Raw genomic sequence first — 19,269 nt, 5'->3', positions numbered from 1 at the left:
TCAATTGATTTCCCCTTTCCATTCCCTTTATCCATCAGCATGAGCTTTTTTAGTAAATTCAAAGGCGGTGACGATGGCAGCAATAACAACAATAGCAATAGCAGCAATAGTAAACCAGATACTTCCACTTCCTCCCCTTCATGGTTCTCCTCCATTTCCAACAAATTGAGTGGGTGATACGGTGCTAAAACGGTTAAATCTCACAGCAATTCAAGGTGGCGATAGCAGTGCTACTCAGCCCACCTCTTCCAAACCCACTAAAAATTCCTCTAAACAAGATAAGCGCAGACAGGGCTGGAGACAATCGAACCGAGATTTGTGGGCAGATGAAGAGGATGAAATTGAGGACACTAATCTTAAGAAATACTACCAATACAAGAAAGACCGCGCTAAGGAGCGTGATGCTAATGAAAACAGCATCTTCACTCAAGTCCAGCGTGCTTTTAGTGGGTCATCATGCTTTTTGCCAAGAGATTTGATCATTTGCTCACCACCCCTGTGCTTATCCAGATGAACGAGGAGAGGTACTTACGCAGGTGAGACACTTGTTGCCCGTTTATACACATCCTTTCTCACATCACCTTCTTCAGGTCGAGGAACAGTTCCACGGGCTCGCTTCAAACGCTTCTAAAATGGCTGGCGAGGTGCGTTTCTGGGGTTTTGTGACCTTTTAGTGCCCTTTTTCTTACACTCAACACAGGCTCAAAATACAGCTGCTAAAGGTGCGTATGGGTTGTGTAGATTGGTATATCTCTAACACTTCACTCCCGACACTTTTCACAGAATCTGCAAAGAAGGTGGTTTATTTATCCTTCTTACTTATATTTCTAACACTACGAATAATTATAGACTCTCGGATCTTGGTTTTAGCTTTCTGGCATATCATATATCATTTTGTCCCACTCATTCATCCTTATCCACTGCACTACCTGTGATACATTAGCTTAATTTATACAAAAAAGTAGTTAGTGAAAAGAGATTTCTTGAGTTCACAAAATACTCTTGTTGAAGAGGGCAAAAGTTTGACCGATGAGAGATTTGAACTCCCGACCTCCAGATGGAACCAATCAGATTGGAATCTGTTGCGCTACCACTGCGCCAATCAGCCGTTGAAACACTGTTGTTCTTTTATAGTACAATACTCAAGCAATATGTCTTTAGCCCAAACCTGCACGAATTTTTTTTTAAACTCATCGAATAGCAATTAACTATGTACCGTAGATATTCCGGTGATTCAGCGTGACTGAGAGACCAACAATTTACAATTTACGACGCTAGGCAATTAAAGCTTAAATTAAATTGGGCACCCCATTTGACTCCTCATGCTATAAGAAGTATTGATGAACGCAGTTTTAAACATGCATTGTCTTACGAATACATTCAGATTCCATCATCATCAGTTTTATCATATTTCGATGACTCTGTTTAGTTTCTTACCTTCACCTATTCTCATCTACTGCGAAATAGACCACTGAAGGCCTATTCATGTGGGGCAGGGGAAGCACACAAATATTTGATGATGGGTTGGAAGTTGTAATTTGATTGACTTTTCTTGTAAAGCACCTATGATACGCGAGTGATTTGAGTCTCTATGTATAAGATACATCATATCTTGCGTCTCACTCCTCGTCATTCATATCTTACAGCACAGTTACTTGGATATCATTTCAAACAATCACAAGGCAGAATACCTTCAATCCACCCATATCCAATTACGGTATTCGAGGGAATATCTATGCCAAATCGAGGTATTCCCTAAACCCAATCTCAGTAAAGCTGACTGAAGAACTCAGAATCATGTCGCTTGGGTTATCGACAGTGAAATGCTCAGTTGAAAGGTGGAAATCGGCAACATCCTCCGCTATCGAGTCGAACTTCAAAGACGGTGTAGACACTTGATCAAAAGGGTAATTCCAGGAATCGTCTGTTTTATGTATGCAACATGCAACATATAATACTTCAAGTAAACGAAATGAACTGTTTTTACTTGTACTGCGAAAATCTGTTAGTGGTAGAAACGCAGGAGAAAAGAAGCGCACCTTGACGAAACCAATAGCGCTGGCATTCTCACGGAAGCATTGACGGCAGATATCCATACCGTATTTCTATTGAGTGGATTAGACCGACTTCTCACCACCAACACAGCCAACATACACGGATTAAACCTTGTCCGTTCTTGCCACAGACACGGCAGCTACGTGAACCTTTACCGTAGATTCTTGGGCGTGAGTACCAGACGTTGGAATGGGCCATATCGAGAACTTGGTGAGAGTTGGGGATCAGGCGATTCGCAGGTCTTCACTTGAGACAAAAATTTGATTTGAGTGTCAGAATTTGGTGTGTGAGTGGGTTATTGTGATTGGTGCGTGTGTTTTATTTTTATTTGCTTTATTCGCTTCAATTGGGGTGGTATACGTTGCCGTACTATGGTTGAGTACTGGTGGGCGCTACACAACAGCGCCTAGAAGTAGTTTGTGGTATTTACTGGTAGCTCACAAGCACCCCCGCATGTCCACTTCAACTCACACTCAATTCCCTCATTGCCCTCCTTGTACCCACATCGCCATGGACTTAGCGCAATTTGAAAAGGAAATAGCACCAAAGACATTCGTTAACGGGCACATATACACCACAGAGGATTTGGAAATGTACAAGAAGCTGCACCCATCGATTGTAAGTTATTACATTTGAGAAGACAGAGAAGACAGCGCTTACGATAGACACACAGACACAATTACAAGGAGCACAACTCCACGCTCTCCCAAACACAGTGAGATACTTCTCTCTCCTCCAGAACCTCCCACCCGCGCGCAAATTGGGCCTTGGACAGGCTACATTTGATTTCACGACATTCCCAACACCTGTGCGTGTTGCAGAGGCACCTAAGGAGAAGAAACCAAAGAAGGAAGCTGGCGGTGCTAATGAGGGCGCTGCTGGAACTTCTAAGGCGGGTGCACAGGGTGCTGCTGCTGAAGGCAAAAAGGAAAAGGCTGAGAAGCCAAAGAAGGAAAAGGCCGCTCCTGCTCCTGCAGCCCCTGTACAACCACCAAGCCCTCACATGATTGATCTGCGTGTTGGTAAGATTGTCAAGGTGGACAAACACCCAGATGCTGATAGCTTGTGGGTGTTTTTAGTTGTTGGTTTTCGTTCACTTGCTCATGATAATACTCCAGGTACGTCGAGCAGATCGATCTCGGCACGGAAACCAGAACCGTTGTATCTGGATTGGTCAAGTATGTGCCTATTGAAGAAATGCAAGACAAGATGATAGTTGCAATCGTGAGTGGTGGGAACATTCTTTGTACTTCATCTGACACACCTCAAGTGCAACCTCAAGCCAGCTTCTATGAGAGGTATCAAGTCATTTGCCATGGTTCTTTGCGCCACTTCCTCAGACGGCAAGGATGGCGGTGTTGAGTTTGTCAATCCACCAGAAGGTAGTGCGCCAGGTGATAGGATCTACTTTGAAGGATATGAGGGTGAGTACCTATACAGCTGACACAGCCAACACATCTAAAACATCTAACACACACACAGAAGGCCAACCAGAAAGTCAACTCAATCCAAAGAAAAAGGTGTTTGAGACCATTCAACCAGGATTCAGAACACTCGATACACTCGAAGCTTGCTGGATCAATCCAGAGAACAGCAAGCCACACCTTATCAAGACGGACAAGGGTGTTTGTAGGGCTGGAAGATTTGCGAATGCGACTTTATCATAAAATGACTTTATACATGCTTGATTGTTTTAATAAAGGAAACAGTATCTATCCATCAAACAACCATGGAATCAATCGAGCGTGTTGTTCTCGAAGGCGGGGATGTGTATACGGATACATCTGGACTTCCTGGGGTTGGGCGGACGCGTATATTACTTAGCAGTGTCAAAGAGTACCTCAATCAGCAAGGTAATGAAAAGGCATATGCACTAATCATCGATACCAACGGTGATCTCAACTTGCACGATACAGGGGATGATATTGTTATGGAGCGTGAGTAGAGGCTTGTTTGGGAGATTTTAAGTTGAAAGAGGGAGCAAAGGTGTCAAGTACATCAGGATACTGTCAATTACCTCATTTCTGGCAACTATGATAGCTTTACCTGGGTATATTGACAGCCAGCCATTTGATGTGGGTTAAAGTGGATTGCTCAGCTTATATGGCTCACTGCACACGCCAGATAAAGCTGGTAGCTATTGACACGATATCAAACTACATTCGATATCCAGATATAAAGCAGAGCGAGAAGATGTCAGTGATGAGTAGCCTAAAGAAGACAATCAACAAGTTGAATACGGAGATGGCTGTGAAAGTAGGTGTGTGTGTTTCTAGGGCTATCAAAGTGAAACTAAACTGATTATAAAAGGTTTTGAGTACGAGTGACGCGATACTTCGAAAGGCAGAAGATGCATCCACAGCGTCTACTTCCTCTGCCTCAGATCAGAATCACTACATTGGAGGATTCTTCGGATCACATTTCTACCAGTCGTTAAGGTTTAGACAGCTGCAGATATACTACGAGCCAGGGAATAGTCATACACGTATAATGAAGGTGTTAAAAGATAATTCTGATACGAGTTACAAGTATACGATTGATGTAAGTCGATTCAAACGATTTGAAGTGATTTTTAGCTGACGAAGAGAGGAGAAAACTGGGAGTATAATAAGAATATGATAGATTAGCAGATGAATGTGTTTTGAGTGTAATTAGTTATCTTAACGACTTTCAATCATCATGTCTGTGAGTGGATAGAGCGTGGATAGTGAATAAAAAGGTTAAAACACACGTAGTTTGCTCAAACACTCAACAACACGCTATTCAAACGTAATAGTACATACGTCGCATCCATCTTCGTTGGTACATTTGCATTCGGAATTGGATACGACGTTTTAACGACATCTATCTGGGATAAGAACAACGCAGGCGTGAGTTCTGGTTGTTTGTTGGTCCACGCACCCTTCTGACCACATTTGACAGAAACAATGGCCAGACGTCCGTGCAAAGATTCTCGCTGCCGGTGGCTCAGACGATGAGTAGACATTGTTTGAGTAAGGCGAGTAATTTAACTGTACAAATAAATAAAATTCATTTTATATTTAAATATCTCGGTGGCTTTTGCTTGTGTCGTTAATCCGCAACTGCGAAGATAAACGATGGACAGAGTGAGCCACGCCGAGAGAAAGAAAGCGGAGGAAGGTTAGTTTGTTTGATGAAACTATAGTGCTATAATAATAACCCCCGCAGAACTCCGCTACTACGCCCAACACCGCGACTCACCCGCAGAAACTGAACCAGCGGTACTCAACAAGCACCCAGATCAAGGCGCAGCAGACGAGCAACGCTACGCTGAAAATGCACAGCCACCACTCTCCTCCGATGAGGTCGAAAAAGCCATTCCTAATCCACCAAACGCCAACGCTACGACTGCTTACGAGGTTTGTGTCACCACACTGTCACAATATCCACTCACAGCTTACAGGAACCTAATTACAGACCAACTACGTTTGCACCCACAAATGAAGTTCCAGGCAGCGCTATTAGCCAAAATGCTGTGCAGCTACAAGGCACTCACACCGGTCCTGGAATCAGTAAGCAGGAAGCAGAGGCTACAGGCGCAGACGCTGGCATAAAGAGGTCCCTATCTCAACGTGATAACCTGGGAAACCTCAAACCACACTTGCAATTCGTTTGTGGTCCTATGCTCAAGTATGATACCGTTGTTGATAGCGTTTGGTATGGTGCTGCTATGATAGTCACTGCTGACGAAGGAAGCACCTACGACCCAACCCCGATACTTGGTTACAGCTGGAACGGTGGTCAGAAGTCCGTTAACGGCCAGCCTATCTATGTTTATAGAGGACCTTCAGGTACTTTCACATTCTGGAGGTTCATGATAGATGTTCCACTAGGCGAGAGTGAGAATGCCGTTGAGTATGGCATCAATGGTGGCGCTCGTTATGCCTTCCACGTCCCCGCTCATTCCCAACACTTACGCTGGATCGGTCAGAGCTGCAATGGTTTCTCGATGGGAGTCAACCCAGCTGACTTTAACGGTCCATTTAGACTATGGGATGATGTTTTGAGACAACATAAGGAGAAACCATTCCATACCGTCGTTGGAGGCGGTGATCAGATTTATTGTGATATCCTCATGCGCGAGCCTGAATTGCAGGATTGGGTTAGTATGGAAGATGGTGAAGAGAAGCAGAAGATGCCGCTAACTGAGCCAATTGCGTTTGCTCTCGATAGGTTCTTCTTTAATCACTACTCCAAGTGGTTCAGAGCAGGTTCTTTCGGTGAAGCTGTTGCAAAAATACCCCAAGTAAATATACTCGATGACCACGACCTCATTGATGGTTTCGGCTCTTACCCGGACGAGCTTATGTATTCGCCCATCTTCAATAAAATTGGTACAAGTGGTTACTTCTGGTATCTCCTCTTCCAGCAGTTTACAGTTATGGAAGTTGACGGATCTCGCATCACATCTCCGCAAGGCTTCGGTGAAATAACTTCTGCGCAAGTCCGAGCTCGACAGAAAGCGGAGGAAAACAAAGTGCCAGCGCCGAAACCGCACACATTCAAATCGATGATTATTGGTGGCGAGGGTGTCTACATACCATTCCCTACACACAACACACTCACGTACCTCGGACCAAAGGTTTACATGTTAGGACTGGACTGCAGAGCTGAGAGGAAACTCGATCAGATGTGCAGCAGGACGACGTGGGATTTATGTTTCGAAGCTATCAAGAGATTGCCTGAGCAAGTCGAGCAGCTTGTGTGGCTTATCGGTGTGCCTCTCCTCTATCCGCGAATGGTGTTTGCGGAGAAGTTCCTCGAGTGGAAAGGTAACCCGCTCACATTTATCGGTAGACATCCATGGCTTGGGTTGAATGGGTTTGTTAATAAATTTAACAAAGATGCCGAGCTGCTTGATGATTTAAATGATCATTGGTGTGCTAAGCATCACAAGAAGGAACGTAATTGGTTTATTGAACAATGTCAGAAATTGGCACTCGACAAGAACCTTCGTATATCATTCCTTTCTGGAGATGTACACGCTGCTGCAGTTGGTAGAACATACAGCAAGAAGAAGGAGCCAACTAAGGACCATAAATTGATGTTTAATGTCGTTACGTCAGCTATCGTAAACACTCCACCACCACCAGTTGCAGCTAAAGTGGTAAACTATCTCGCTACCAAGAAGCATAAGAGTTTGCATTATATCAAAACAGAAGAGGATGCAGTCAAGTTGTTCCAAGTTGATACCAATGGAGAGGAAAGTGATTACCCATATGTAATGCCAAGGAGGAACTGGACTTCAATAGAGTTTGACGAGAGTACTGGGAATTTGGTATATGATATCAGAGTGGAGATAGAGAAGGGCAGTGGAACGACGAAAGGGTGAGTAAGGGTGTATGCGGATGTAGAGAAAGACTAACATACAACAGCTACGTAATTAACTCACCACCACCAAGATACAATGAGTAGATGGACAAACAAGACCTTTATATCAAACCTTTTTAATGAAACGCGTTTATATTTTATATTTCTGTTGTTAACTTAATAAAATCAATTCAAAGCAGAAAACAGAAACAATTTGGGGTAATCAAGAGAAAAAATATGAGAAAAAGACTAAGCACCTAAAATGTGAGCGGCAAAGTCGCGGTAATTGATGTTTCCATCTGAAGAAATTGGCACGCCTTTCAACAACTCATCGACCTCAGCGTCAGACATTTTCTCACCAAGTTGAGTGAGTACGTATCTCAATTCACCTGCGCCGATGACGCCAGAGCCATCTTTATCGAAAACTTGGAAACCTCTAACGAAATCGTCAAGTTCACCTGCAGGTTTGAAGCCATCAGGGCGTTGGAGGATGGAGAGGAATGTCTTGTAGTCGACTGAGATAATTATACGCGTTAGACGCGTAACAAAACCAAGAAAAGGTTAAAACTCACGCTCAGAAGGTGCTGAAGAGCGTAAAGAGTCAACTTCTGCTTGTGTTGGATTCTGGCCGAGAGCTCTAAGGAGGTCACCGAGTTGACCCGAAGGAATCTTCCCAGTGCCGCGTTTATCGAATAAGGCGAATGCTTCTTTAGCTTCTGCGGGAGGTGTGTTGGTGCGGGTATGTGTGAGTATGTGCGTGTACCTACCAGCGTCTGACTATAAAACTCATTTAATAAATCTGAATAAAAATATAAACAAATCTCACCATTTTTATTATTTCAACTTGATTGTTTTATCTCAAAGTGGGTACACTCACCTTCCCAGCACACGGCGATGAAGAGATTTTTACAAACATCTTCCCGCACGGCACAGACTCATTTTGAGCAGTTTTCATCTTTATCGGTCGCTGTGAATGGATTTCGCAGTACACCCACACAAATTCCACCTTCAAGTGAACCGTTATTGGGTTATCTCAGTAATCTAATTATGCGCGATGGAAAGAAAGCTAGAGCCGAGAGTCACCTTAATAAAACCCTCACTGAAATGCGCTCTCTCACTGCAAACTCCACTGAACCCGTTTCCTTACTCAGAAACGCTATCGCTATGGCTGCACCTTCTTTCCGTCTAAGCAGTAGCAAGCGTAACAATAAAGTTCTACATACTCCACTGGCACTTAACGAACGTCAGAGGATTAGACTTGGTTTCCATGCCCTAATGAAGGCTTCTGATAAACGTAATGAAAAGTTCCTGCATCATAGACTGGCGAGAGAGGTTCTCGCTATACTTGAACAACAATCTGATGTTCTTAAGAGGAAGGAGGAGATTCACAAGAGTGGGGCTATCAATAGAGCTAATTTGGTACAAGCGATGATGAGGAGGTGAAGTGATGTAATTTTAATAACGACGTCGTTTTTCTTTCTCAGACGCTTCTCTCGCTGCTCGCTTAACCGCACGTTGAGCTTTGCGTGCTTTCCTCTCTTCTTTCTCTCTGTTTTTGTCAACTGTAGAGGAAACACCACCGACAGCCTTCTGCTGCGCGCGTATATACGCAGCCATAGGATCTTCGCTTTCCAACTCACTGTCGCTATCTCCCTCATGTCTCTTACCTATGTGGTGTGTGTTTAGCGGGGGGAGATTCAAGCAGCCATACAAACACCCACCCTTACCCTGATTAATCTCATTACTCTCATTACTCTCTCCAACGTGCTCAGTCCAGCGCGCATTGAGTTGCTCGCTCTCAGCATCGATAAGCTCGCCGTCCTCGTTGCGCACTTTGGGCTGTGAGTATCTATCGACGTGGTCAACGCGAAGGGTGCGTCCTAACACCTGTGACCCATTCAAGTTATCCACAGCTAGCACAGTACTACGCTGATCTTCGTACATGACGAAAGCAAAACCGCGTGGATTACCAGATTGCTTATCGCGGGGCATATTGATGTCAGCGACTTCACCAAATCTGAGTGTGTGTGAGTGTTTGTGCGTGGGGTTAGATAATCAACCAACTGAGATAGAATGGTAATGACGTCTCCTTCTGTTAGACCAGTGAAAAGACCACCGACGTAGACATAGGCTGAGTCTGTGAGCGGTGTGAATTGAGTTGAGTATTTCCGATCAACTTCTACACACGCTTATATTGATCATGCCAACTTGCAGAAGAAAGATTAAGCTGGAGTTCCTTATCATTCTAAGCCATACCAAGTGAGTTAGAAGTTTATTCAAAGAACCCAGGGAACCCAAGGACCCAAAGAATCCAGAAAACTCACTAAAGCTTGAATTTCTTTAACTTTACTTCAGTTTCGTTGAATATTTCAAGTAAATTCAATCCAAACTCAAACTCACTTCATCGCAGCCACAATGAGTGTAATCAAGAGAAGAGCAGAGCCTGGTAATAAATATGCAAATAATATACAGCCATCTTACTTTTACAGTAATCAATTCATTACATCACTCTTTGATGACTTGAGAAGATTGGTTGATACGTACAAATCGAATAGCCTGAATATCCCGAACAGCACTCAAAACGCTTTTGATTGTTTTATAAAAACGTATACACATCTTGGTTGGAGAAATATTCACTTTATACACCTACATTCACATATAAGATGTTCATTTTATCAAACCATTTTCAGAATTTCATTCAAACTGTTTACAGGTTTTATTGAGAATAACGATAATGATGCAATCAATGCTATCTTATTCTTCATTTACACGGTTTATACTACTCAACCACGCGATATACATCTCTACAGATTAATGCATATACCCATTGAAATTGATAATCTAGAATTGCTTAAATCGTACACCAAGAATGATCTCGTGGGCGATTGGATAATGTCACAATTGAAATTCACGATACACCCAAGCAACACACTCCTACCGCGTAACTTACCTGCAACAAACGTAATCAATCATATTCCCTCAGCAGATCGATTAGAACAGCTAGTAGAGGAGCTAATTAGGGCTAGAGAATGTCTAAATATACTTGAAACCCGTCTAAACCTTGTCAAAGATGGTAAAATATCCAATTTGATTATGGGTGAACATCTATTCGATAGTGAAGACGAGATTGTGGATATCGGATTGACAGAATTCAATCTCAGTAGTGAAGAGGGCGTTGAGGATTTGAAAAAGGCAACAACAGATACATTACACCAACTAAGCATGCTAGAATCTCAAGCTGAACGTATGGCTATTCAAGTAATGAAATCGTATGAATCTGCTCAACAACACTAAGAATCGACTTCCTTCTCTTGAATCTTATAACCCTTGACCTATGAATTGTCAATTTTGTGCTTGTATCCATTAGAAAACCACCAACTCTATGATCCCTAAGCATATCCACATAACGATTACTCAAATCTTGACAAGTAGCGTAGTGGTTAACTCCTTCATATTGATGGCACTTTTGAAGCTCTGTTTTAACTAATCTAAGTTCCATTGCACTAACCCAGCTTTCACGAACGTGATTAGCTTGGGCGTCCTTCAGGGCTGTTGAGGGAGATATTAAGTTAGAAGCCACGGAGTTAATACGCTCAACTCACCATGTAAATCTTCTACTGACGACATTCCTTATTCGTTAATCGTTGTTGTCCGAGCGAGACTTCTCAGCAACACACAATCACCAAAAAATGTCATTGATTACTGAAAATATCTCAAAGCTAGCACACCAACATCCTCCACCAGCTAACCACATCTACGCATACGGTACTGCTGGCTTCCGTACCAAGTTTGTCTATATGTCTCTCATTAGCTGGCACTAACATTCCTCACTCCCAGAGCCACTGTACTCGACGCCGTATTATTCCGCGTCGGTATCATCGCCGTTTTTCGCTCTCAAAAGTTAGACGGCAAAGCTGTCGGCGTTATGGTCACTGCTTCACATAACCCGGAATCTGTTAGTTGTCTTGACCAAGTTTTCAGCTTGAGCTGATTCAAAATACACACAGGATAACGGCGTAAAGCTTGTTGATCCACATGGTGACATGCTTGATCCTTCCTGGGAAGCTTACGCGACTGCACTCGCAAACACGCCTTTAGACAGCTTCGCTAGCTACTGCACACAACTTGCAAATACCCTCAAAATTGATCTGTCTAAAAAGGCTAACATCATTATCGCAAGAGACACGCGTCCTTCCGGTGATTCTCTCCTCGCTTCTCTCAAAGATGGCATTCACGCTGTGAACAATGGTAGCGTGCAAGTAGAAGATTACGGGTTAGCTACAACTCCTGCACTTCATTACCTCGTTCGCGCTACCAACAGCAAAGGTACTAACGATGAGTACGGTGAACCCACTATTAACGGTTACATGGATAAGATGGTCAACGCTTTCAATGGCCTCGTTCAAGGTAAACCTAGCATCGCTCCTTTAAAAGTTGACTGTGCAAATGGTATCGGTGCTCCATATATCCATGACCTTAACTCTAGGTTGAATAGAGTCGATGCCCCACTCACACTCGAGCCTGTGTTTGACGATACCACTGCTGGAATTGGTAAACTTAATAACGGTTGCGGCGCTGATCACGTAAAATCTAAGCAGCAATTACCAGTTGGTTTCTCACCTACTCCTAATCAACGCTGCGCTTCTCTCGATGGTGACGCTGATAGAATTGTTTACTATTACAACGACCAAAGAGGTAACTTCAAATTACTCGATGGTGATAAAATTGCTAGCTTGCTTTCAGTGTTTATCATTGATCTCGTCGATAAAGCTGGTTTGTCTGATACTGCAAATGTTGGTGTTGTTCAAACAGCATACGCTAATGGTTGTAGCTCAAAGTTCATAAACGCACAACAAGTTCCAATTAAGTGTGTACCAACTGGTGTTAAGCATCTTCATCACGCAGCACAACAATATAGCGTTGGTGTTTACTTTGAAGCAAATGGTCATGGGACTGTTCTTTTCAGTGATGAATTTATAAATTTGATCAAGAACACAGTGCCAGTTATGCCAGCACAACAAACTGCTTTACAACAATTGATTGCTCTTTCTGAAGTTGCAAACCAAACTGTTGGAGATGCATTATCAGATTTATTACTGGTTGAAGCAATTCTCATTCAAAAGCAATGGGGACCAGCAGAATGGGATGGGCTGTATGAAGACTTCCCAAACAGATTAGTTAAGGTTACAGTACCAGACAGAACCGCTTTCACGACGACCGATGCGGAAAGAAAGCTAGTCACGCCAGCTGATCTGCAGAAAGAGATAGATGGTCATGTAAGCAAGTATCAGGATGGTAGATCATTCGTTAGACCTTCAGGTACTGAAGATTGTGTGAGAGTTTACGCAGAAGCACAAACGCGTGGTCAAGCGGATGAGTTGGCGTTCAAGGTGGCTGGATTAATATATGATAGTCAAGCGGGAGACCCAATAAGCAGACCAAAAGAATTTTTGTAAAAATAAAAAATACTTCCATCAATGATCTACAAATCCTAAATAGTGTGACTGGTGGATTCACTGGTTTAATCTAGACAGCGAATCACACCGACAGATAAAAAAAAAAAGACTCAAGCGCATTGAGATATAGAGTTGAATGCCATGATACCTCCATCAAGGTTATATTGGTCACCTCATTCATATCAGTCTACAATAGTCAGACTTTGCTTAGAGGAGAAAATATATAGCGACCAAGATTTTGATTTGATACAAGTGGATTTGAATATGGGTGATAATTTCCACCCTTCTTTTCTGGCCATAAATCCAGCTGGAACGCTTCCGGTGATGCTCGTCCCCAACGCGGAATCAATCAAAGCAGACAGACCAGTAGAATATACGCGCATTTCAGACACCAAATCAATTCTCAAATTCCTTTCAATCAAGAGAAGATCTATACCTTCACTCATCCCACTGCCACACTTAATAAGCAAGAGTGATGAATTCATCAACTACCTCCTCTCTGGTGAAGTTGATACCAATTTCCTCATGCTGAGCGCAACGTCTCCCTCTGAATTGGAATTGAACTCTACTCGCGCCGTTTCCTACTTGACCTCTCGTCAGACTGCTTTCGATCGATACAGACACCTATGCCCTGTAGACAGACGAAGCTGGTTTGAATCAAAATCAAAGTCGAATATGGATATACTTGATATATATAGATACAGGTACATCCCTCCTACAACCACTGAATACCCCAATGACAATATTCCATCAAATATTGACAAGCCTGTGGAAGTTATCTTGAAAAATCGCCAGGATTTCTTCAATGCAAGCAAGAAAACCTGGTCGAACGTCGCATCTTTTTTGATCAAAGTCGATAATGAACTATCGTCGGATCATCTCTCTAACACCACCACATCAACTGAACAGCGTGAACAACGCGGTCCGTGGTTGTTAGGCCATGATCTTACTCTGGTAGACTTGATTATAGTTGCATTCCTAGCGAGAGTTATAGCCGATATAAATGGCTCTATGGATGACGAGGGTCTACTCAAGTTGTTGAATATTGTTGGGTTGAGTCTTTGTGACAGTTTAAGGGTGGGTTGAATTTGAAGGTTTTACCGAAAATCACTAACACCCACACAGCGCTTCTGGCGTAGTTGGATCAAACGTCCTTCTTTCAAACGCGTTTATTTAGAGCGTGTTGCAAACGATTAACGCATGTTGCAAGCGATTAGATCGTGTTGCTAGCGATCAACGCGTATTGCAAACAATCAACTTTTCCTTACCTTTCTGTAGGCTACTCAATTGTCAACACCAAGCTTTTGCACCAATTACTTCTCTCAATTATTTCACGTGCTCTTCGTCTTCTCCACAATCACAAACAAGTAAAGAGACCAACCACTTAACGCGACCACTAATGACCATCTCAACCGATGTCATTCCTAGCCATCTGGTATATATTGGCTTTATCTTTCACAGCGGTGAATACTTTTCGTTAATACATAATACGAATCTCACCCAAATTTTTCTTGATTATTCTATTTTCGAACTCGACTTGTAAATACAGATATATTCGACTATTATGGGTTTTGTTGAATGTCTTGGCTTGCTACATTTGATATGTAGTTGTAACAATGCAATTTCTAAATAAACTTCCGCGATTCTCACGCCCTATCACGTAATTGTTCAACGGAAGCAACAGCTCAATGGCGGTCGAGATTCTTCAACTTAACTTATGCCAAGGAGGTGTTTAGAGCTTGTATCTGACAGTGCTAAAATGGCGCATTGGAGCGTTGGAGCATTGAAGCATTACAGGCAGTCATGTAAATTTCTACAACTTCCCATTGCGTTTTCCAAAGCGAAGAGGGAAGATTTTGTTAGATGTCCCGGTCGAATGACATGTTCAATGACTGATTAATATTTGGTCATATCACAGTGACGGATGCTAATTTGAACTGTCTCGGCGGTGTTTCATCAACTAATAGTATGGGCAAGGGTAACACTGAAGCACAGTGAGTAGTGTTGATCCTCAGTTGTCAGGGCAGCAGCTAAAATGATGCAGATTCAAACTACCAGCTAAATTGTAGCTGCTGACCAAGATAACTGAACGAAATGACTTATTCCTACTCTTTAATTTGAGCTATCTTGAAAACATTCTGTAGCTATCAGGTTTGTGATGAGATTAGGTGTTTTATACAGCTTATCACGAAAAGCAAAGTCATTTGCTCTGCACTCGCCCAACCAGATACAAATGCACATGTGGTATGTCTCAGGGAGTGAAACTTGGTACATGAATATATGCGTTTCCACTAACCTGACTCGCACAATTCTTTAACTACCTTGACCAGCACTTCACTTGGACTATTTAGAAATTTCGACATACTCCTGCTGATAAAGCCAAACGGCCGATTGCAGAGATTGCAGAGTCGGAGTTGGAGTTGGGCTGATGTTCACTTTCCTATTCATGAATTACATCAGCTGCAACGGTTACATCCATTACATTTAATGCTTTGCGATGATGCGCAATATCTAAAAATTTTCTCTAAAGATAGCCTTAGTCCTGTGGACGCCAAGAGGTAAATCGCGTGGATGGAGAGGGAGCAAATGCGACTTGTGGGTGGCTGTGGTCTATATCAGTCAATATGATTGGCTATTATCGATGAAACGCGTGTTGTTTTTTCTATTTATCCTATATGATGCCCAGAGCCATGTCGGATATTTGCTTCCGAGCAGCGTGCAAGGCGCGATTGAAGCGCCAGGGATGTAACTTGGGAAATCTTGCAGAAAGCATAAAGCATAAAGCACAAACCAAAGCATGAATTGCAACAGAATTGCAAAATAAATAGAATATATGACGAGAAAAGAGAGGAAAGCATCCAACTAGTACACTACTGACATGCACACATGTACCTACACCTTCACCTACTTGGTAAACCTATCCAAAGCAGACGGTTGATGAGGGGTGTTGGTGCCACGTCTGTTAGCAACGTTAGCCTCAATATCAGCCTTCTCTTTAGCCAATTTAGCTTTGAGGGCGAGTTGAGAAGGCTCGACGACGTTCTTACGTTTCCGCGCCAGGTATTTCTTCGTAGAGGTGTTCCTACCTCTCATTTTCTTCTTCTGCTTCAATTGTGCTCTACCCATGTCGTCGTGATGTTGAGTGTCGAGTTCGTCGAGCATGCCCTCAGCATCGTCAGCGTCATCGTCAGCTTGATCGTCACCGTCATCACCCTCCTCCTCGTCGCTTTCTCCCATCCCATTCGCACGCAGTCGCTCCGATCTCGACATCTGAGCGAAGGGCTTGGGCGTGCCGACCGGGCGAGTTTTCTTACCCTGTACCTTCTTCGCATTAGGGTTGTTGTTATCATGCTGGAGGTGAAGTCCACCGAGGACGTTGTCATTGAAAGTAATAAGATCGGGCTGGATCTGTGGGAGTTTGTGTCAGTTAGAATAATACATGTACACCACACAAAAAACGCACCTTATCGAGCAACTGGCGGACTTCACGCTCACGACGCGCGCCTTTGCCTTCGAAGGGATCAGCTTCGAGGGAGTCGTAGTTACCCTCTCCAGCACCTGGAATGAGGAGATTATCGAGACCACCGGCGTGTCCCACCGATAAGACATCCTCATACGGGCAGAAGGCGACTTTGTTTACATTCCTCCCGCTGAAGTGGTGGGTGAGGTAGGGTGTAGGGGTGCTGCTGCTGCCGTTGTCAACTTGCTGCTGTAGTAGGTCGCGGTAGACGTAGGCATGGTTGCCCCACCCCACAGCTAGCATGTCTGTATCACTGAAGCTGATATCGGCGATCTGGTTGCGGGCGCGGAAAGTGGTGAGTTCCCTCCACATTCGCATGTCCCAGAGCTTCACCATACCGTCTGCACCAGCACTGGCGAGATAGCGACCTTGACGGTCGTGGTCGATGGAGCGGACACCACCGCGGTGGGCTTGTAGCTTGACATGGGCGTGAGGAGTGGAGGGAGAGTAGAAACTGACTGTGCCGTTACTCGAACCCAGGGAGAGGATGGCGTTGGTACGGTTCTGGGCCATTGCGGTGGTGGGGCCGAGGCGGGTACGTGTTTGGGCTACCATCGCACCTGTACTGACATCCTGCCATTTGAGCCAGCCAGTGTGTCCAGCGGAGGCGAGGAGGAAATGGTGCGGGAGGAATTGAAGGTGACGGGGTTCAATGTGGTCAGGGAGTTTGTGCAGTTCTAAACCCTGGTTGTCGTAGATGTAGACATACTTGGATTGGGCTACAGCCATCATACTAGAGTTGTGGAGGTAGGTGATTGCGGAGGTGTGTTCATGGGTGTTGATATCGGTGTGTAGTCGGCCGAGAGTGGGGTCAAAGGAAGCAATACGGCCGTGCGGGGCGGTGAAGGCGAGGTTACGGCCGTCGTTAGAGTACGAAAGGGCGTTTACGCCAGATTGGATGGAGAGGGAGAAGGACTTCTGTGCGGTGGAGACCGCGACGGCGTCTTTGATATGGGATTGATTGAGTTTGTAGGTGCGTTCAAGGGGATGCTCTGGCTGAATGCCGTTGCTGCTGTCTGGTAAGAGATAATGCTGATAATCAGCAATAGCACGCTGGCTGGCTTGTTGGTAGTTGTGCTGGCGAATGAGCTTATTACGTAGTTTTCTATTTGGAATAGATTTTAGGTGGTCTGGCGTTGTATCCTCGGTGCTGCCGGGACGACGCCTATTTAAACCGTTAGAGATGGAAGCGAGTTGGGAATCCTTGGGTTGCTTGGACTGTTTAGATTTCTGCTGGTTCCCAGTCATTTTAGATAAATTTTAATTATTCCTTGATATTCCAATGATGGCTGTCTTCTTGAACCAAGGATTCAAGGTTTTTAAATGGGCGACGACGCACACGCAGAGCAACTCAAAGAGCAGGGGAATGTTGCGTTTAAAGGCGGTGACTATGATCAGGCTGTGTCACTGTACACCACCGCCATCCAAGCAAACCCATCCAACAAAGCCTTCCTTACAAACAGAGCTGCTGCTCTAATGGCTCAGAAGAAGTTCAGATCGGCTATCAATGACATTGAGGAGGCTACGTCAACCACCCCTTCTTCCTTGAAAATCCAGCTCAGACTTGCACGCTGTTACCTCAGCTTGGGCCAGCCAGCAAAGGCATTAGCCATTCTCACCGACTACAAATCCTCGAGTGACCCCTCCCTTGTATCCTTCACCCAACAATGCCAACGCACGCTCAACGCCATCCACAATTACGACAAAGAACGCGCTAACAACAACTGGTCTATGGCTTCTATGTCCCTGCGCCAGGCTGAGCGTGAGTCTGGCTGCAACGTCCTCGATTCCCCTCTCGAATGGAAGGCCGGTAAAGTTGAATGTCTCATCGGCAAAGGTGACCTCCTCGAAGCTGGTAGAATTGCGTCCGACCTTCTCTCCATGTCCCCCGCCTCCCCTGACCTCCTTTACCTCCGAGCACGCGTTCTCTTCCTCGACTCCAACTTTTCTAAAGCCATCGCTCACTTGCAAGCTGCAATGAGATCTGATCCTGACTTTTCTCCCGCTAAATCACTCCTTAAACGTACACGCGTTGTTGAAAGGGGTAAGGAGAGTGGTAATGAGGCTTTCAAACACGCACGTTATACTGAAGCTATACAACAATACTCCACCGCCCTTGACGCCCTCAGCAGCGATCAAGGCGAAATCGGTGAAGGTAAAGTGAAGGCTGTTTTGTTATCCAACCGCGCCACTGCTTACAGCAAATTATCCGATAAATCTGATGAAGCGTTTACTGACGTCGATCACGCTCTCAAACTACACCCAAACTACACTAAAGCTCTCAGAACACGCGCTCGTATAAACCTCTCTCAAGAAAAGTTTGAAGAGTGCGTCTCCGACTTTAAAGCTGCTCTCGATACCTGCACCATGGAAGAAAAGCAGGGCTTGGAGAAGGAAGTCCGTAACGCTGAAAAGGAACTCAAAAAATCTAAACGCGTCGATCACTACAAAATACTTCAAGTACAAAAGACTGCAACTGATCCTGAATTGAAAAAGGCATTTAGAAAACAATCCCTCATTCACCATCCAGATAAAGGTGGTGACGAGGAATATTTCAAACAGATCAACGAATCTTACAGCGTACTCACAGATTCACAACAAAGACACATATATGACAATGGTCTTGATCTTGATGAAGGCGTTGGTGGCATGGGTGGTGGATTTAGCAGTGGTGGAATGGGTGCAGATATAAACTTGGCTGATTTATTCGCATCTGGTGCGTTTGGTGGTGGAATGGGTGGTGGTGGAATGGGTGGCGGTTATAGCTCTTTCGGTGGTGGTGGAACCAGATTCACTTCTGCCGGTGGATTCCCATTCTAGTGCTGTATTTCAGATAACCAGATAAACCAATGTAAACGCATTTTTTATTCCTTCGAGATAGATTTAACATGAATTTATGCACTTTAT

General features: G+C 44.2%; 12 protein-coding genes and 1 non-coding gene across 13 annotated transcripts; 8 read left to right on the top strand and 5 right to left on the bottom strand.

Annotated features, from left to right (window-relative positions):
- Positions 1-39: 39 nt before the first annotated feature.
- Positions 40-870, top strand: J056_001563 (uncharacterized protein; the record flags this gene model as incomplete). Its single annotated transcript, XM_009271191.1, has 7 exons — positions 40-169; positions 216-446; positions 511-536; positions 591-644; positions 701-722; positions 784-797; positions 850-870. The coding sequence occupies 7 exons, from the start codon at positions 40-42 to the stop codon at positions 868-870; spliced, it is 498 nt and encodes a 165-aa protein (XP_009269466.1).
- A 153-nt stretch (positions 871-1,023) lies between these two features.
- Positions 1,024-1,108, bottom strand: J056_004891. The gene has a single exon. It is a non-coding gene; the product is annotated as a tRNA-Trp (tRNA).
- An 875-nt stretch (positions 1,109-1,983) lies between these two features.
- On the bottom strand, positions 1,984-2,253 carry J056_001562 (40S ribosomal protein S29; the record flags this gene model as incomplete). The annotated part of the gene is made up of 3 exons (XM_009271190.1): positions 1,984-1,992; positions 2,040-2,105; positions 2,155-2,253. 3 exons carry the CDS (start codon positions 2,251-2,253, stop codon positions 1,984-1,986), a joined length of 174 nt encoding a protein of 57 aa, XP_009269465.1.
- Positions 2,254-2,565: 312 nt separating this feature from the next.
- J056_001561 (uncharacterized protein) lies at positions 2,566-3,722 on the top strand (the record flags this gene model as incomplete). Its single annotated transcript, XM_009271189.1, has 5 exons — positions 2,566-2,673; positions 2,729-3,120; positions 3,174-3,279; positions 3,326-3,479; positions 3,538-3,722. The coding sequence occupies 5 exons, from the start codon at positions 2,566-2,568 to the stop codon at positions 3,720-3,722; spliced, it is 945 nt and encodes a 314-aa protein (XP_009269464.1).
- Positions 3,723-3,784: 62 nt separating this feature from the next.
- On the top strand, positions 3,785-5,037 carry J056_001560 (Cytochrome b-c1 complex subunit 9; the record flags this gene model as incomplete). Its single annotated transcript, XM_009271188.1, has 6 exons — positions 3,785-3,992; positions 4,042-4,130; positions 4,180-4,311; positions 4,366-4,596; positions 4,791-4,925; positions 4,978-5,037. 6 exons carry the CDS (start codon positions 3,785-3,787, stop codon positions 5,035-5,037), a joined length of 855 nt encoding a protein of 284 aa, XP_009269463.1.
- A 116-nt stretch (positions 5,038-5,153) lies between these two features.
- J056_001559 (uncharacterized protein) lies at positions 5,154-7,491 on the top strand (the record flags this gene model as incomplete). The annotated part of the gene is made up of 4 exons (XM_009271187.1): positions 5,154-5,196; positions 5,245-5,435; positions 5,480-7,404; positions 7,452-7,491. 4 exons carry the CDS (start codon positions 5,154-5,156, stop codon positions 7,489-7,491), a joined length of 2,199 nt encoding a protein of 732 aa, XP_009269462.1.
- Positions 7,492-7,635: 144 nt separating this feature from the next.
- Positions 7,636-8,341, bottom strand: J056_001558 (Myosin regulatory light chain cdc4; the record flags this gene model as incomplete). Its single annotated transcript, XM_009271186.1, has 4 exons — positions 7,636-7,901; positions 7,959-8,102; positions 8,154-8,163; positions 8,264-8,341. 4 exons carry the CDS (start codon positions 8,339-8,341, stop codon positions 7,636-7,638), a joined length of 498 nt encoding a protein of 165 aa, XP_009269461.1.
- Positions 8,342-8,433: 92 nt separating this feature from the next.
- J056_001557 (uncharacterized protein) lies at positions 8,434-8,829 on the top strand (the record flags this gene model as incomplete). Its single annotated transcript, XM_009271185.1, has 1 exon — positions 8,434-8,829. One exon carries the CDS (start codon positions 8,434-8,436, stop codon positions 8,827-8,829), a length of 396 nt encoding a protein of 131 aa, XP_009269460.1.
- Positions 8,830-8,890: 61 nt separating this feature from the next.
- J056_001556 (RNA-binding motif protein, X-linked 2) lies at positions 8,891-10,057 on the bottom strand (the record flags this gene model as incomplete). Its single annotated transcript, XM_009271184.1, has 6 exons — positions 8,891-8,935; positions 8,971-9,053; positions 9,108-9,403; positions 9,451-9,523; positions 9,574-9,631; positions 10,037-10,057. 6 exons carry the CDS (start codon positions 10,055-10,057, stop codon positions 8,891-8,893), a joined length of 576 nt encoding a protein of 191 aa, XP_009269459.1.
- A 143-nt stretch (positions 10,058-10,200) lies between these two features.
- Positions 10,201-10,680, top strand: J056_001555 (uncharacterized protein; the record flags this gene model as incomplete). Its single annotated transcript, XM_009271183.1, has 1 exon — positions 10,201-10,680. One exon carries the CDS (start codon positions 10,201-10,203, stop codon positions 10,678-10,680), a length of 480 nt encoding a protein of 159 aa, XP_009269458.1.
- Positions 10,681-11,075: 395 nt separating this feature from the next.
- J056_001554 (Phosphoacetylglucosamine mutase) lies at positions 11,076-14,039 on the top strand (the record flags this gene model as incomplete). The annotated part of the gene is made up of 5 exons (XM_009271182.1): positions 11,076-11,173; positions 11,224-11,341; positions 11,394-12,776; positions 13,029-13,919; positions 13,968-14,039. The coding sequence occupies 5 exons, from the start codon at positions 11,076-11,078 to the stop codon at positions 14,037-14,039; spliced, it is 2,562 nt and encodes an 853-aa protein (XP_009269457.1).
- Positions 14,040-15,746: 1,707 nt separating this feature from the next.
- J056_001553 (U3 small nucleolar RNA-associated protein 7) lies at positions 15,747-17,610 on the bottom strand (the record flags this gene model as incomplete). The annotated part of the gene is made up of 2 exons (XM_009271181.1): positions 15,747-16,250; positions 16,306-17,610. 2 exons carry the CDS (start codon positions 17,608-17,610, stop codon positions 15,747-15,749), a joined length of 1,809 nt encoding a protein of 602 aa, XP_009269456.1.
- A 75-nt stretch (positions 17,611-17,685) lies between these two features.
- On the top strand, positions 17,686-19,182 carry J056_001552 (DnaJ-like protein subfamily C member 7; the record flags this gene model as incomplete). The annotated part of the gene is made up of 1 exon (XM_009271180.1): positions 17,686-19,182. The coding sequence occupies one exon, from the start codon at positions 17,686-17,688 to the stop codon at positions 19,180-19,182; it is 1,497 nt and encodes a 498-aa protein (XP_009269455.1).
- Between the last annotated feature and the right edge of the window lie 87 nt (positions 19,183-19,269).

The sequence above is a fragment of the Wallemia ichthyophaga genome (genome assembly GCF_000400465.1).
Source record: "Wallemia ichthyophaga EXF-994 unplaced genomic scaffold scaffold16, whole genome shotgun sequence".
Classification (NCBI taxonomy): Eukaryota; Fungi; Basidiomycota; class Wallemiomycetes; order Wallemiales; family Wallemiaceae; genus Wallemia; species Wallemia ichthyophaga.
The sequence above is the reverse complement of the archived record's forward strand: the minus strand, read 5'-3'. Positions and strand labels throughout refer to the sequence as shown.